The 18,062-nt window shown below is 49.3% G+C and overlaps 1 protein-coding gene across 3 annotated transcripts in view; it reads right to left on the bottom strand.

The window, feature by feature from the left end:
* The window catches only part of NLRC5 (NLR family CARD domain containing 5), an 87,119-nt gene extending 73,725 nt beyond the window's left edge, over window positions 1-13,394 (bottom strand). For 2 of the 3 annotated variants that reach the window (XM_054048519.1, XM_054048516.1), the window contains exons 1-4: window positions 10,148-10,220; window positions 6,023-6,199; window positions 5,136-5,430; window positions 2,320-2,385 (exon numbers count right to left, since the gene is read on the bottom strand). In XM_054048519.1, coding sequence (XP_053904494.1) covers window positions 2,320-2,385; window positions 5,136-5,430; window positions 6,023-6,028 — 367 coding nt within the window. In that variant the 5' untranslated portion in view covers window positions 6,029-6,199; window positions 10,148-10,220. Of the gene's footprint in view, window positions 1-2,319; window positions 2,386-5,135; window positions 5,431-6,022; window positions 6,200-10,147; window positions 10,221-13,348 lie in introns of those variants that run through there. The other variant, XM_054048517.1, reaches the window with a different exon arrangement.
* Between the last annotated feature and the right edge of the window lie 4,668 nt (window positions 13,395-18,062).

Raw genomic sequence — 18,062 nt, 5'->3', positions numbered from 1 at the left:
GTGGTAGCTAAGTTGACAGAAAACTTCTTCCATGGGAATTGTTCACACCCTTGAGCTACATAGCTGGGTTGACCTAATTTTCCAGTCCTGAGGGTATGTCTACACTACAGCGACTCTACCCACATAGCTGGGTAATGTAGTGTAGTCCAGGGTGTAGATGCAGCCTATGTTGACGGAAGGGTTTTTCCCATCAGTGTAGGAACACCGCTTCCCCAACGTAGCTGCATCTACACTGGGGAACAGATCAGCAAAACTGTGCTGCTCAATGGTGTGGGTTTTTTCACACACATGTCCAGTGAAGCTGTGTCAACCTAACTTGTAAGTGCAGACCACACCTTAGCTAGTCTCTAAATTCACAGACCCACGTACGCCTGGCTGGAGCCATAAGCATAAGTCACCGTCTGAACCAAAGGCTCTGAACCGGAGTAGGCCTGGCTTTGGCAGAACAGCAATGCGCCAGGTGTCAGCGAACCAAGTAAGCACATTCCTGACTGGACAGGACTGTACAAAAACATACCGATCTCTCAAGTAACTGTGTAAACACATCCTTAAGGGATGGTACAAGAACATATCGACCCCTCGTAAGATAAGGAGGGGATGACAGGATAACGGATGAGGATGTTCTAACTAGCAGGTACAAGGGTGGTAACTAACATCTGGAGTGTAATATGTAACTTGTTTGTATCCATGTATAAAAGGAGAAGTCCTATGGGGGGAGGGGGCATTGCTGTCCAGCCTAGGGGACAGCATCCTGGTGTGCTGATTTGCCTAGTACCATTGTCGTGGGCATACGTGTGTGAGTGTACAGGTAACCATTGAGTCAGGGCACTAGGATTGTGCTTTGTCGACAATAAACCTGGCCAAGTGCCTTCGTCACCAAACCGCGCCTGTGGTCTTTCTTTCCAAATAACACTGAGGTCTCCTGAAGGGGTAAGTGGCATTAACTGCTAGTGCAGCTGGCATCGGAGCTCCGAGAACAGCAGCACTGAGTAGCCGTAACAAGTTAGCAGCCCTAACAACTCTCCTCAGCACTTAACAACACTAATGGGAACTTCCTAGGCAAAATGGAGAGCACGGCAGACTTTCTCTACCAGGCAAAATCACACATGAAAATCACACTTGGCCACTGACTTTTAGCCTGCCTGTCCCTGGCCAAGCACAGAGCCCTGCACAGCGATCAGCTTGCACTGTTCTCAGACACTCATTAGCACCCTAGGTTTCAAAAATTCAGCTCTACAAGCTCTGTCTGCAGATTTCTTCAAGTTGCAGAGCCCAGAATACAAAGGGTTCGTTTCAGCATTTTTATTTCTACTTGTGTACACCTTTGGGACAGATGCAGCAATAAGGTTAGAGCTTTCTAGATGAAAGCTAACCCACATCCAGCAGGCTTCTTCTATTGATGCTGGCTTGTGGAACAATTGCCTCCCAGCTCAGGAAGTGACAGTGCTGCAGCAATACTTACCACAGCCTTTCTCCACCTGCTGTAATTCTCTTCACAAGGGTGGGTGGGGAGATGTGCCAGTGGTTTGATTTTAGAAACCAGACACCGTTCGAATGACAGGCACCTACTGAGTTTCTTCAGCAGTGTAACACCCATCCAATAATACACAAAGCTTGGCACACTGATGGCCATTAAACGACTTCCACGAACCGCATTGTGGGGTCATGTGTAACTGGGGTGTGTGGAGCAGTCTGAGCCTTTCCTGATATGTTGGATTAAAGGCCTTGGACTGACCTTTGGGCCACAATCCATAGCCAGGAAACCAGGCAGCCAAGCATTAAGCATCACTAAGTCAACATAAAACCAAATGGGTTTCCTCAAACTAACCCGCAGTGAGGCCAGTCATTCAGATGCAGTGAATTAGCCAGCGGGGCTCATGTTATAATGCCCTGGGGCTAGGAGCTTCTCTAGACTGGCAGAACAAATCAGTAGACCGTTGGCGAATACAGGGCTTATTGGCCTTTTCTGAAACACGCAGAGGGAAATCAAAACCTTGGCAAATAGCTGAGACGTGCAGAGAATGAGAGAACACAGTACAAGCGGGTTTCCTCATGGGACGTTTCAGTCTGGGCTCAGTTTGTGGCCTACTCTATGGTGCAATGTCCTGATCTTTGGCTCCGCCCCCCAAGTAGGGTTGCCAACCCTCCAGGGTTGTCCTGGCGTCTCCAGGAATTAAAGATTATGTCATGTGATGAAACCTCCAGGAATACATCCTACCAAAATTGGCAACCCTACCCCCAAGACAGCTACCTCACAGAGAGCTGGGAAGCTCCTAGAATGTTATCCCCTTGCATTCATGCCATAGACACCAGGCTTACCTGTAGGTTGAGAAGGAGACTGAGTACTTGCTTCTGCAAAGGCTTCTTGTTTCTGGTTTAAATTACCTACAATTATTAATTTAAAATAAAATTAGGATATTGCCAGGGCCTCCCTCTAACGTGCTCCAAATGAGTTAGGCTCACCTGTCTGTGGCATTACCGTCCTGATAAAACCAAAGGTATGCAACATGCAAACACGCACACACAATGCTGCAAAGGAAACCCCGGTACAATGTCTGACTAGTGTCTGATAATCTGCTGAGTTGCAAACAGGCATGGGGCACTGTGGCCTACCTCAGATGTGCCCTGACTCTCATCAGTTCATCTTTAGTTCCCAGAGAGGTGTGAAGCTTCAACTTTTACACAATGCAGTTTGCTCTGGCTCACAATATTTGCCGTGCTAGACCTGCCTCAGCCTAAATTTGACTCACACGCTCATTCGTTAGGCAACCTGGTTACTCATGAATCACCTGGTTTCAGCCCCACTCCAGTGCAGTAGCCTGGAGATTCCAGGCTGATGCTAAAGTTTCAGTTTGCCATGGATTTTTGTATTGATGATACATTCATGCATCATCGTTGTCAAGGCAAGGGTAGAGGGTTCAGCAGCTGGTGGAGAATAGTTCAGGTTTTTGTTATCCAGGAATGTGTGGGAAATGTTTTTGGCTTGTGAGATAAGCACAAGTGCTAAGCTATCAGCAGCTAAACAGTTAACAATATAGACCTTATTAGGTGTCAGAGTAAACCCCGGCCACCCAGAGGATTCAGGGGGGCTGGGGCAAAGCAATTTTGGGGGGCCCTTCCATAAAAAAAGTTGCAATACTACAGAATACTATAGTCTCATGGGGGCCCCTCCGAGGCCAGGAGCCTGGGGCAAATTGCCCCACTTCTCCCCCCCACCCCTCCCGGGCGGCCCTGGAGTAAACACCCCAAAGAAATAAACAGGTGTTTTATTTCACGGCTGTTGCTTTAGGCTGCCTGGCTGCAGATTCAGACTGACATCACTACACTGGTTTGTATGTGGCTTCCATCTGGAAGTTTCTCTTCACAATCAGAACAACCAGAACATTTTTCTTTTGAAATGAAAAAGACTTTGGAACAAAGTTCTGTGGCAAGGAGAGGAGCTGGGGAAACTTCTGCAGAATCACAGACCCAGTTCAGGGTAAACGGTGATCACTGTATCACTAGTGATGAGTGAACTTCCAAAGGTTTGGAGCTTTGGTCTGGATAAAGTTCAGCATTTATCAGAGAATCTTTGGTTTAAAAAACATTAGACTCCCAAGAACAGATTCTTTTTGCTGTCGTTGCCAACATTTGCTATTTCTGCTCGAGCTGCAAGTACAATGAGATCAGTACAGTATTTTGGTATTTCCGTTTCCAGGGCCCAGCTGAAAGCAGGGAGCAGAGAGATGCATGTAGAAGGTCTCTGCATTGTACTTGCCTGGTACCAAAAGCCATGAACAATAACCATTTTAAATGATTACTTAATATTTGTATTACAGTAGCACTGAGAGGCGCCCATCAAGATAATTGTATGAGGCACTGTGAAATTAGGGTGACCAGAGAGCAAGTGTGAAAAATCGGGACAGGGGATGGCAGGTAACAGGTGACTATATAAGACAAACTCCTGAATATCGGGACTGTCCCTATAAAATCAGGACATCTGGCCATCTTATGTGAAATAAACACATGAAGCCACAACTCCTGATCTAGAGATTTTACAATCTAAGAAACTTTAAAAAAACAACAACACTGAACTCTGAGGCTAAAACTTGTTTTAGCTTGAACACTGGAAGAAAGTACAAGTCAATTCTTAGTTTTAGCCTGTAGCTAGGTTTAACTTTGTTCCCCTTTCCTTTTCTAGGTGGGTTGCTTCTGGTGCACTTGGCTAGTCATGGAGGCAAACAGGGTTAATGTGCAATAACAAGACTGCTTGCATGATCTGTCTGCTTAGATGAGCCGTCAGTTATTTGCATAACCTCCTGCTAAGCAAGAAGCCGGGGGCTGAGGATATCCAACAGCTAAATAGAGAAGATACCCTCGGTGAAATCCTAGATCTACTGAAGTCAATGGGGCTCAAGATTTCACCAAATGTGTCAGGAACTATTAAGTAAGAGTTTGGTGTCTAGAACGCTCTGTGCGGTGTTATTCATTGTCAATGACAACAGCTCACGTGGAGCATCTCCCATATTCTGCTGTACGGATCAGACTGGGAAGAAATTTCTTTTGATGTTTTCAAAGGGAGAAAACCACCTCACAACTTTTGGAGGGCTATAAAGATTGTGGGATAAATTGTTCCAGCGGGTGGGACATTCAATTATAATGATTTAAACAACAATATTAATATACTTACGCATGTAAAATAAAATGACAGATGTATGTACTGTATCATTATCACTCTTTGTTCTCTCACCAAAGGATCGGGATCCTTATGGGGCAGAAAACATTGTCATACCACAGTCCCAGTTTGCACTAGTCAATGCCCTGAGTCCTTCCAAAGAGATTTTGCCTCTGAGGACATTTCGAATTTGGGAACTGGATGTTCTGCTCATCCAGAGACAGGCCCTGAGCCTGGAAGGTATTGCACTCCCTCAACTCCCAGTTAGGTCAACAGGAATTGAGAGCGCTCATCCATTTACTGTATTATCCATCCTAAAACATCCACTCCCATAATGCAAAATTCACTCCTGCCATTGCTCTGTCGAAGCCACTGGGCTGCACCAGGGACACAGTTAGCCCATCAGCTCTACCACAGCTAGACCTGAGAGTGGTGATGCTAGGGATCAAGGTTTCTAGCGCAGTTGAGCTTTCTCCTTTACCTTCTCCTGAGGCACTCATGAGCAGTATCTCCAGGTCCATGGGGAGGTTGCATTCCATGCAGACGCACTGGATAAACCGCTTCCAAATGATCGGTCCTGCATTCTCAAGCGTGTCAAGGAGCAACAAGACCTTTTCTTTGCGGTCAGTGACCCCAGCCACGTGACTCAGGTCCATGTGAGGGAGGAAACATTTGGCTTTCATAAGCAGCCACTCAGGGGCATGACTCAGGGACTCCACCAGCTGTGGCTGAGCGTTTGCTATGGCCCTCTGGAGATCCATATCCTCCATCTGGGGCTGGAGGGAAGAAACCAGATAGGTTAGTAGTGAAGTTGGGAACAATGGAAACCTGCCTTTGCCCTAACACTTACAAATCACTCCTGCCTGGTGTTTGGTTAGGCTGCTTATACAAAACCCCATCTCTACTGTTCCCTTGTCTGTCCATCTCCCCACCATTTGTCTGTTGTATTACTGTCAGAATCCTAGACTAGGAGCTCTTTGGGGCAGGGACTGTTTTCGGAGTGTATGTTTGTACAATGCCTAGCACAATGCAAGCCAATCCTTGTTTTCGGGGACTTGGGGGCTACTGCGCTTGAAATAAATAACAGAAGCAGGGTCGTGTACAACTTCATCATCAATAACTTCACTGATATGGCAAGTTGGGCCATAGTTCACAAAGTGTCATAACAACAGAGCAGCTGGGAGGCTTTGAGCGCCAAGAGTGGGGTTATATTTTCCTCTTTAGGGGACTGATGCAGCCACTTTTAGTCATGCGCCATGGACTTCAGTGGGAATTGTGACATGTTCTTGGCCCATTTGGTGACACAAAACCATGTCCATGTTCTACTCTCACAATCTCTTCTGCCCTACCCAACTGAAGATCTCTTACCTGCATCCTGAGACGGTCACTTTCTTTCTAGACTTTTACATTTTCAAATGTAACTGTGGATTCTCCTCCATTTCCTGTGAAATTACCGACCCCCGTAGATGTCACACTTTCAATAGACATCGGTTCTCGGATGCATGTTTTGTGCATGTAAGTGGATGCTCTGTCCTGTGCAGCCTCCTACGGGGAAAGAAGTGGACTGTTAACAGAGCAGGATATAAATACGCATGAATAAATACAAAATGCCATATGCAATTACAAGCATTTCAGATTTAGGAGCTCTGGCTAGGAGAGCAGCAGAGGACTGGTAATGGGCTACAGAGCCTTTCATTGCCAGGTGAACAGTGCAAATCCTACCCAGGTGAGTGGTGACCAAAGTGTTTTGCCATGTGATGACTGGGCTGTGAGAAATGAGTTGGTAGACTCAGTCAAGCTCCTTACACATCAGGTTTCATACCAGTGTGTGTGAGGCAGTATTAGCTAGAGATTAGAAGAGGGCAGAACGGGATTCTATTTTCAGCTCTGTCCCTGTGTGAACTTCCGCAAGACGCTTCGCCTTTTTGTACCTCAGTTTCCACATGGAGATAATAGCAGCCGAGGTGCTCTGAGGCCTAGTTCATGCCTGGATGGTGCTTTCAGAACCTTGGAGGGGCGGTGCTGCAGAACTGCAAAGCTCTAGTAAAGCCACCAGCCCACACCACAACTGACTCTAAATAGCATTCGTGTGGGTTATTTTGGCAGGGAGGCTAAGAAAGGAAGAGGCCGTGGAGACTGAATTACCTTCTATCCCCTATTGGGAGCGGGAGCGTCCTTCCAGGCCCAGGGCTGAAACATACTGATGGTGGCTGAGAGTGGGGAAACTTGTACTGTTAATCTGATACCCTTCACTAAGATTATCTAATCTATTTTAGGGTTTAATATTGGCCCCCATCTCTGTAGTATCTGAGACTTCCCCGGATACTATACTATACTACCTATACTTTGGATTGGTCTCCTAGGCTATTCATCTAACATCGTTCACCATCGGTCATTTCACTTGCCAGTTAAGGAGATGAGACTGCATAAATGAGTCACAGCAACAGCTTGAGAGAGAATTTTGTGCAAGTCGGGGAACATTCCATTGCAGAATTGGTTCTGTGCAATTCTGGGAGCATAAAGATGATGGGAGAAGAAGTGAGCGAGTTTGCAGATCATGGGATAGACTAAGCGCCTGACCCAAAGCTCATTGAAATCAATGGAAAGACACCCATCAACTTCAGGGGGCTTTGGGATCAGCCTAACAACATTGCTTCTATTTCACAGAGGATGAGCATTTTTTGGCACAATCAGAGTCTGACCTCAACAGGTGGAAATGCAGGGCAAAGCGTTAGTATTAACTCACAGATACAGAGTTTAGAGGTGTACAAGTGTCAGGAGTGTTAAACTCGAGATGAGAGTTGCTGAAGTAGTTTAGAGTCAAACGAAAGTGAAAATACACAGACTTTAACTCCCTCGCACACAAAACAAAACAAGCCAAACTGACTCTGAAATCAAGGGAGTCACAGCGTGGATGTATTTGACTGAGCATGTGTGTGTGCGTGTTTGTGTGTAGAAATGAACCAAAACAGCAAAGTCTCATCTGTCAATTTTAGGTTGCCATGAGCTACCCATAGTGTGAGACACAGTCAGGTGACAGGATCCATTTCTCGGAGTTGTTTTTTCCTTCTTTGATCTCAAATAGTCTTCTCCTTCTAGCCAGTATCAGGCATGTGTAGCCATTTCCCACGGCCTCTTCCCCCACTATCAGAAGTGCTTTTGTAACAGAAAAACAACTGCAGTAACAATAATCTGACAGAGAGGGGGCGCTGTTCTGCAGAAACCACCTTCCAATCCGGCCATTTTACACCCTCGTTCCTGAGTTTGCATTAGATCCCAGCCAAGTAGCCGAAGACCCAGAAACGTGTCCCCTTTTGCCCTCCAGTTCCCATGCGAGCCGCGGACGAAGGCCGGGGTTTGACATGGAGCTGGGGGAACAACCCAAACCAGAAACTCAAAAATGAAAGAAGGCTGGTGGCCAGGCAGCCTGAGAGAGACCCTTGCTGCCCCTACAGGGCGACCTGGGTGGCTGAGCCTTGCTTACCACTGCAGGCCAATTTCTCCCGCACGGAAAGGACCACTCCCCCTTCCCCTCTCTCTATAATTAAAGGCATACCCCACAACACCAAAATATAGAGAGAAGGGAAGCAGCCCCATCCTCAGGAATCCAGAAAAAAATAGCAGAGGAAATCTGTTGTCGGGCTAAAGCTGGAGAGGCACAAATCTTCCCCAGTGCAGATTGCCCCCCCAGAGGGGATGCGCCCGCCTACCCCACCCCACCCCTGATTTGCTACTTGGCTTGTACTGACCAAGCTCACATGGACTGAGCATGCTCAGTAACACTGCTGAAGCCGGCTGCCCTCACTCCGCCCCCCTCCCCATCGGCAAGCCTGGGTCGCCTTTGTTGCCACCCTCTCCACAATGTCTCTTAGAACAAAACCAACCACCACCACCCTTTCCGGTACACTGATGGGAACAGGACTGATCGGTAACATTCATTTATTTGTAAAGACTTTGAATCTCAAGATAAATTGACTGATCTCTGAAGGTCTTGTCACCAGGCCAAGTGGGGTTTGCCATCACAATTCATCTCGATGCACCAGCTTAATTGGTTAATTTGTCTCCCAACTGTACCGAACTCTTTCTATCATTCTTCCCAAACTCTAGCAACTTTCTTAACTGCTCTGGATCCATTAGTAGGCAAACGCTTAATAAAAAGTCCTTATCTTCTATGCACACTTATTATGCCAGCATTCATATAAGTGCTGTAGTTAAGAGTCTATCAGCATTCCCATTCTAAATCCAGTTTTCAGGATGTTTAACTTGGAAATGAACTTTTGTTCTTGGTTGAAATAAGAACATAGGAACAGCCACACCGGGTCAGACCAAATGTCCATCTAGCCCTTTATCCTGTCTTCCAACAATGGAACAATGCCAAGTGCCCCAGAGGGAATGAACAGAACAGGTAATCATCAAATATGTCATGAAACCATGCTGGCCAAAGAGCAAATAAAAACATGCCTACTAATGCCTCTCCAATAGTCCTTAGCAATAGAGTGTCTCAAAAATTTTCCAATGGAATTTTTTCCCATCAGCCAATGTCTTTTTGTCTAAATAGAAACTTTCCACAGGAATGTGTCAATTTCAGCAACAACAAAACTTTGAAACAAAGCATCAAAAATGTTTTGACCTTATCAGAATGGAATGTTTTGATGTTTCATTTCAAAATTACTTTTCATTATGGAATTTATTTTATGTTTTAAATCATGATGTACATACAATTTTAAAAGACATCAGAATAAAATATCTGAACAGAAATCAGAACAAAATATTTTAATGCTAACAACAAGGAAAATGTTTTTTGATTGACCCAGATGATTTTTTTTTATTTCATTTTTGAGGAAACGTTGATATTTTTATTTAAGCTCCAATTTGGAATGAATTCCTGTGGAACGGAAATTTTAAGTTTTGGCCGGCTCTACTTATCAATCTTTGGGACACAATTATTTAAGTTTTCTACCGCTGAGCTATTAAATTAATTTTACAATATAAGTGACTGACCTTTCCTATACAGGGACTACTCACATAAATAAGGACTACTCATGCAAGTAAGAGCTTGCAGGATTGGACCATAATACCACGGAAAATGGTACAGGTATTAATGGAAGGCCATCAGTCCAGAATGTCAACTCTTGTAAATAGGAGAAAAATTGTACACGAATAAGGGAACAACGTGTGACTACAGCTTAAGGTACACAAGATATTTTAATCCTCAAAATAAATGCACAACGCAACCCAACCCAACAGGTAGTGTGGTCCAAAGATCTACGTCCTGACTCTGAACTAGGCAGAGGGGCTTTTACAGCCAAATGGATACATTTTGGGTTCTGTCACAGCCTTTGTAACGCTTGAGCAGCAAACTGATCAAAACATCAGTGGAAAAAGCCAGCATGCACGCTGCTTGCCACCCCCAGCATGAAACATAAAACCAAAACGTGAAGCTGACCACCATGAGCCTAAACGCTGCACAGACACCGGAGAACATGTACTTACCAAGGGAGAGAAAGAGACACAAATCACCACAGAAATGGACAGAGACGAGGACTCCGAAATAAGAGAGTGCCGAAATTGTGTCCTTCTCTTTAGCTCTGATCTCTGCACGTCTCAGTAACTACTTGAAACTACCTCACACGTACACCCCCACACTCCCCTTACCGGCTCTGGTAAGGTACAAGGCCTAATTAAAACTGAAAGTAAAACCGATAAGGAATTCCCCCTTGCAACGGCCCTTTCCTGTGTTAAAAACATTAGGAATTCATTCCAAACATATAGATGGGAGACTAGGTAAAAATGACATCCCTCCCTAAAGACTTCACCCCCAGGAAATCAGCCAGCCAGCCAAGCCAGCCTCCACTGGCACTAACCCCAGCTCAGCCATATTGAAGGTTATGCTGGTGGGAGCCTCAACGTCCACATGGCTCTAAAAGCACTGATGGGAATTTCCCCCTAGAATTCCCAAGCACGGACACAGCCTAAAGGAATTTAAAGGGAAGGTTTAAAAGCTCAGGGTTCTCGCTTTGGATACGGCACGAGATTAGGCGAGCTCCTTCGAGACTCGGGCGATTTGTGAAATGTTCCAGGAATCCAAAGAGGCTTGCCTGCGTCAATAGGAGGGTCCTGAGGTTATTCTGTAATAGGTAGCCACAGAACGACTGCAGACAAACAGCTTGGTAAGGGTCTAAAAGGAGATCAGATATTACTATTCTTTCATCGGAGCACAGGTATGGCGGGCCAGATCCTCTGGTGCTGATTAAATCCAATGACGCTATGCTGACTGATACCGAATGAAGATCCAGACCAATATGTATTAATAATACCTAGGACTTTTCCCCAGTAGATCTCAAAGGCCAGGATCATTATCCGTATTTTACAGATGGGGAAACTGAGACACAGAGCAGGGAAGTGACTTGCCTAAGGTCACCCAGCAGGCCAGTGGCAGTACTGGGAACAGAACCAGGTCTCCTGGTCCCCACACTGGTGCTTTATCTACTTGGCCACACTAGCACATGGTGGAAACCAAATAACATAATTAGGTTCAGTAGCTACAACTACAAGCTCATTAGCTGGGATAAAAGGACAAGAGCTGCTGGTCCTCGTGTTTCAGGAAGAAATGCTTCCCCCCTGTGTCCTGTCTATGGGAATCTGGGAAGCAAATCTCTCACTCTTGTGCTAGCACCAGGGCAGCTTCTCCAGGGCTAGCAAAAACTGGGAGCTCTAGTGTAGACATGGTGCTGGCGTTTTTACTCGTGTTGTCCGGATTTTCTCAGAGCAGGATTAGACGGCATGGAGGGGAAAACAGTGAGAGGATTCCCTAAGATGGTCGATGCAGACTCTGCCCCGGGGTAGTGTGAACACAGCCGGCGCTCACTTGTTCATACCCGAGGGAATTGCAAGCAAAGGAGTCTCTGTGAGAGCCCCTCTACTTTAGAAGAAATTCTCCCCACCCCCTCACACCACCTGAAATAGCCCTTGTTTTCTGACCTTTCAAGCACACCCCACCTATCTGGGCAGACCTGACAGACACAGGGTTTGAATGTTGGTGGTAGTTGAATTTTGGGGTCTTTTTCTGACATTTGTTGACTGGCAGATTCTGTGCAGAAAAAAAGGCTATGGCGCTGCTATTGGTGTTACCTCCGTTTGCTGCACAGCGTCTGGGACAGTCGTCTTTATGCTTCTATATTGACAATAAAAGAAATAAATACAAATCTGAAGGGGAAACTGTCTACCTTTCGGACTGTCTAGAGGGAGCCGGTTCGATGATCCTGGGACAGGAACACTAAGCCCCCAATCTCTCGGAATTATCGATAAATTGGCAAATGCTCCTTTTATAGAGCAAATGGAGCCAAAAGAGATGAAAAAAGTCAGATTTGCAAGCTAACCAGGTTCCAATTTATTAAGTACATGCACAGATGTTAAGGCAACAAAGGGCTATTTTGATCCTTTAGTGTGGTCTCCTGCAGAACACAGGGCACAGAATTTCACCTAATTACTCATCCAGTGGAAGGACTTATTCTTTTCTACTATGCAAGTGAACAATAATCAGCCCAGTATCAGAGGGGTAGCCGTGTTAGTCTGAATCTGTAAAAAGCAACAGAGGGTCCTGTGGCACCTTTGAGACTAACAGAAGTACTGGGAGCATAAGCTTTCGTGGGTAAGAACCTCACTTCTTCAGATGCAAGTCAGCCCAGTAACTTGTGGCTGAATCTTTTAGAAAGACATCCGGGCTTGATGTAAAAATGTATCCAGATTGATAAGTAACAGTCATTTCAAATCAACTGTCCTCTCACTATTTCAACCATTCAATTTTAACCAGTCAGGGTAAATGTTTACATTTAAAATACAGTAAGCTCTAGGGAGAGGGAGCTTGAAAGAGACGCTGGAAAAAATAATAGGGACACTGAGGAGTATTTTGCTAGCTGCAACGCTGACCAATTTAGCCACTAAAACTTTCAGGAAACAGAAATTAACCTGGCACTGTTTTAACCTAGCAGTTTCAAGGAAAGGCTCTGAATGCACTAAGCATCCCGTGACAATGGCCCCTGCCCATTGTCCTACCCTAGGAACATCCAACCGCAGACACCCCGAAAACCAGGCTCTGAACTCAGGGCTGCATTCTGGAGAGGGGAGCCCCTCCCTGCAAGGAATCGCCTTTCAGCATCAGTCTGTGGGCAGATTTTATGCCCCACCAGCGGGGAGCCCACCCCGCCTCCCTGTGCCAGCCCACCTCCACGTGCTGATGTGGAGAAGGGAGCGGCGGGCTGGCGAGCGGGGCGCCTCGAAGGCACCCTCTGTCCCAGGGGGCTCAGGCTGTCAACCGCCCCCCCAGAGACAGGGCCGGGGCGGAGAACTGGGGGTGGGTACTGCACCCACTGGTTAGCCTCAGCTCCATCCCCCAGGGCAGGGCAGGGCAGGGGGGTGTGGTGCCCCTTTGGTTGCATTGCCTGTGCCTGCAGGACCGCGGAGAAGGGGTCCCAGGAAGGGGATCAGGCAGCAAATGTGAAAAATCAGGATGGGGTGGGGGGTAATAGGAGCCTATATAAGAAAAAGACCCCCAAATCGGGACTGTCCCTATCAAATCGGGACACCTGGTCCCAGCCCCGAGCAGGGTGGGCTGGGTGTCAGCAAAGGCGGCTCCAGGCCCCCAAGTGATCAGGTCTGCACCAGACCCGGGACCGGCTGGGGGGAGACACTCACCCCGCTCCGTGCTCATGGCGCCGCTGCCCCCCGTGCTCCGGGCCCGGCCACCCCAGCGCTGCCCCGCCCGGAGCCGCCGCCCCCTTCGAAAGTGAAAATAAATCCAGGCGTGAGACAACGGGAGCCGCTTCCGAGAAACCATGTGATGCGGGCACCGCGCTGTCCCGGGGCGCCGGGCAGCATCCTCCCGGGCGGGCCGGGGGAGCACCGGGGGCTGAACATCAGCGGCCGGAGCTGGGCGCGCACCGGACAGAGGCCACACGCGGTTCAAATCACAGCTCAGGTCACATGGGATTTGTGGCGCTGCACATTGCTCGGTGTCCTGCCCGCCCCAGACCCTTAATCCGAATTCTAATACTCCCTCCCTAGGTGTAAATGCCCGGCCGGTTCTCCAAAAGCTGCCTGAACGAGGGGTTTTGCAGGTGGCTGTGGGCGGGAAGTCGTGGGGTTGGTTTTTGGTTTGCGGAGTAGGTTTGAAGACGCTGCTCTTCGGAGCAGGTTTCGCTCAGGGTCCAGCTCCGCTTGGAGCAGGACCCCCAGCTCCAGGACACACAGACCTGCTGGCGCTAGTAAGCCAAAGATGGACCGGAGCGGGGGTAGGGTGAGCACCGGGAGGGGGCTAGCCCCGGGCCACGGGCACCTCGTGCCCGGGAGGGGGCCGTACGGGGGGGGGGGGAGCCTAGCCCCAAATATTTTAGACAAAAACTGATTTTTTTCCTGCAAAAAATTCCAGTTAGTCAAAAAAGCCATTTTTCAAACAAATATTCCAGGGGGAAATGGTCAAGCCGCTCTTTTTGCAGAAGCCAGTGTCCCTGCAGTGCCGATAGCACCGGGCTGACACAGGAGAGGGAAGCACAAATCCTGCCTCTTCCACAGCTACTCTGACCCAGTCCTTCCATCCCACTGTGTCCCCTGGCGGATACGTCCTCCCTGCCTCCAGGGGCTGGCCGGTTTAATTCAGTAGGGTTGGAAAGGCCTGGGAGATCCCCAGGTACAAGGCCAAACAAAGCCCAGTGATCAGCAGCAGAGAAGCCAACAGTGCAGGGAGCCGGGCAACTCCGCTCTCCAAGGGCTTGTCACAGGGGTGGCCAACCTGAGCCTGAGAGGGAGCCAGAATTTACCAATGGACATTGCCAAAGAGCCATAGTAATACGTCAGCAGCCCCCCACCCCGCTCCCAGCGCCTCCCACCCACCGGCAGCAGCTCTGCGCCTCCCTCTCCCTCCCCCACCTCCCGATCAGCTGTTTCGTGGTGTGCCGGAGGCTGGGGCAGAGTGAGGACATGACAGGGCGGGAAGGGGTGGAGTGGGGGCAGGGCTTGAGCAGTGAGCACCCCCAGAAAGTTGGCGCCTGTAGGTCCAGCCCTGGCACATTGGAAAGATGGCACCTGTAGCTCCAGCCCCGGAGTCGGTGTCTATACAAGGAGCCGCATATTAACTTCTGAAGAGCCGCATGTGGCTCCGGAGCCACAGGTTGACCACCCCTGGCTTATCAGGTGGTTCTTTGGTCTGGGGGCACTGAAACTCATCCCATGTGCTGGACAGCACAGGGTGAAGCCAGGCTGGCCTGACAGCAAGGGGCTTCCCCCCTCAGGGTTTGTGAAACACTCTATACCCAGGTGAAAGCAAATCTCTCCCTCTCGCGTGCGCACACCCCTCTTATTTGTTTACCCATTTAAAGCGAATCCGAAACCTGGCTTGGCTGGCCGGGGGCACGGCTCCTGGGACCCCTCTGGAGTATATTGGTGGCGGGCAGCGCTCAACCTGACGTTCAGAAGACATCGTAAGCGGGAAAGAGGGCGTGATCTGCAGGAACACTTAGAAACACCAGCTGTCATTTGGTGCAAGCTGGGGACCCTGCTCTGCAAAGTAGGTTTCTAAGGTGTTACCTGTCAGCTCTGCGTTCTTGGGGAACCAGGCCGCACTATCCATCCTGTCTGACTCACGAAGGACACCCCCCCCCCCAGCCTCTGCTTGAACCAAAACCGATCAGAAGAAGGACTTACAAAACGCATACAGAAAGGAGAACAGAGAGTCCAAGGCAAGAACCACATTGAACTCTGGGACCAGAAAAGCAGGGAAGCACTGCATGATGGGGGATCTCTGCTCCAGATGTTAAGGAGCCCACACCCGCACACACCCAGCTCAGCAGTTATCAGACCCGTTCTAGCAGGGCCGGCTTTAAGCCGATTCGGCCGATTCCCCGGAATGGCGCCCCGTGCCTAAGAGGGCCCCGCAATGTCCGGGACTGCCGGCGGAGCGGGAAAAAAAAAAAAAAAGCCGCGTCCTGCTTTTCCCCCCTCCCTCCAGCGCTTGCGCCGCCATACAGCTGATCAGCGCAAGCCTGGGAGGGAGGGGGGAGGAGGAGGAATGCGGCGTGTTTGGGGAAGAGGCGGGGCCAGGGCAGGGATTTGGGGAGGGATCCAATGGGGCAGTGAGGGGGTGGGGCTGGGGCGGGGCCAGGGTGGAGATTTGGGGAGGGATCCGGAGGGGCGGAGTCGGGGCAGGGCCGGGGCAGAGTTGGGGCGGGGCCGGGGCGGAGTTGGGGCAGGGGGGGCGAGACAATTCGTGTCCCGGCGTGGTGCCGGCCCTGTGTTCTAGTAATAAATCCTTTATTGGTATCCAGAATACTGAAGCTGCCTCATTGCATTGTGAGCTTCCTGGAAGGAACACCGCCCATAGCCAGGAATCAGCAGTTCCTACTGTCTAGCCTGAACAAAACAACTTTGGTATACTCCCTTGAGCCATCAGTTTACCTATAAATAAATCTTGTGTTGTCCCTTGAACCACTGTTGTTTCCCTTCCCACGCTCAAGTGAGTGTTCTGATGCCTGGATCCAAAATTTGCATCAGCCTCAAGGGGGCTGAGTAGCTGCAGCTCCCGGACTCCTGGGTACACTGTGGCTGTTCAGCACCAGTCAGGATAGGGCCCATATCGAATACACTACAGAGAGGCGAAGGTAATCTGACATTATTATTTGTATCGAAGTAGCCCTGAAGGGCCCCATGCAGGGATCGGGGCCCCATTTCTAGAAACACGCCTTGAAAGAGCCAGAGATTATGGCCCCAATTCAGAAAGCCATCTGAGTGCAGACTTAATTCCTTTCCTATTCAGGACAGCCCCCAAAACCAGGCTCAGGTTCCAATGGTTTCAATGAGGGACACCGCTCCTAAATTTCAATTTACTACCAGAACAATTGTAACGTGACAGTGGGGACAGGGACGTGCTCAACCTGGGACACATGAGGGTGGCAGCTTGGAAGTGCTGATTAAACTGGTCCTCTGAGACTGTGTGTGTGTGTGTGTGTGTGTTCGTCTGATTCTGGGGCTGGAGGAACGCAGCCCTGGGGAACCGAGGTCCTGCAGGATAGCTCCATGGGGAGGGAACTTGCAGAAGGGAGAAGTGGAGCTCCGTCTGAAAACACCAGTGACACAAGAAGTACATTGATAGAATCACAGAACCCCAGCCCCCCCCGCCCCCTCCCCCCCAGAAGAATAATCCTAATAAATGAGCGTACCCCAAGTAACGGGCAAATCTGGTAACAAAGGGTCCAGCTCCGCTTGAAGTAGAATCCCCAGCTCCAGGACACACAGACCTGCACCCCTCTGCTGGCACTAGCGACGGGGGCGTAGGGTGGCAGTATGAGCAGCAGGCGGAACTATAGGCACCTAGTGTCTGGGATGGGATCCTGCTGGGGGGCTCACCCCTCCCACTTCCACCCTCTATTTTTAGGGCACCTGTGGATCTGAGCTAGTGCAGGTAGGTCTCCAGCTGGGAACTACACCCTGCTCCACCTAAGGTTTTGTCCACACTGCAGTGCAAGCAATATGAATGTGGTTTATGTAGGCAAAGCCCAGTTGATTGAGGTAGTGCAGCCAAAACCAGCAGTGCCCCTCCCGCCTAGCCCGTCTGCGGGGTGAGCTAGTCACAAGCAGCAGGAAGTGGCAGAGCTCGGTATGCGTGCAGACTGAGGTTGGCCAGCCACAGGGAGGGGGAGATAATTGGAGGTGGAAACCTGCCCACTGCTGTTTAGGCTGGTGCAGTGAACGTTGCCCTGACCTTGCTGGGAAGTCCCTGGCACTGCCTGGTGGGTTTTGTGTCAAAGTGAGAGATAAAGAGAAGGTGAGTCCTGGGATCCCTGCCACAGCAGCGGGCGGGGTGGGGGAAGGGGCTTTATTTCATGGCCACAGTGTGGGTTGCTGGCTGCAAAAGAGGAGGGACTTTGGGTCTGTGCTCCGGGAGCTATTTAAAATGCACAAACACACCAGTGAGAACTAGCGGGATTTCCCCAGCATGAGCAAGGCCTCAGAGAGGGTGATTTCCTGTCCACGTGGCTGCCCAGGAAGAAGCTCACCCAATCCCCCAGCGCGGTGACTAATGAGGAGTCCCAGCAATTGTCTGACTAAAAGCACCTGGTGGCTCTGAACTTTCTGAGCTATCTCAATAGCACCTTTCCCTGGACCAGCTCAGCAGCAGTTAGTGAAGCTTCAAACCCCCTCCAGTGAGTTCAAGGAATCCCCCATTCAACAAATGGGGAAACTGAGGCACAGAGCTATGAAGTGACTTGCTCACGCTCAAACAAGCCCATAGCTGAAAGGGGTGCAGAACCCAGGCCAGCCAGCGCCCAGTCTCTTGCGCTAGCCACTAGACCACATGGCCTCGCCACATGGGTTTGCCACATAAATATGAAAGCCTATCACCAGAAGCAGAAATAGA

This window comes from Malaclemys terrapin, chromosome 14 (genome assembly GCF_027887155.1).
Source record: "Malaclemys terrapin pileata isolate rMalTer1 chromosome 14, rMalTer1.hap1, whole genome shotgun sequence".
Lineage (NCBI taxonomy): Eukaryota > Metazoa > Chordata > Testudines > Emydidae > Malaclemys > Malaclemys terrapin.
Note: the sequence above shows the minus strand (reverse complement) of the source record. Positions and strands in the feature narration are given on the sequence as shown.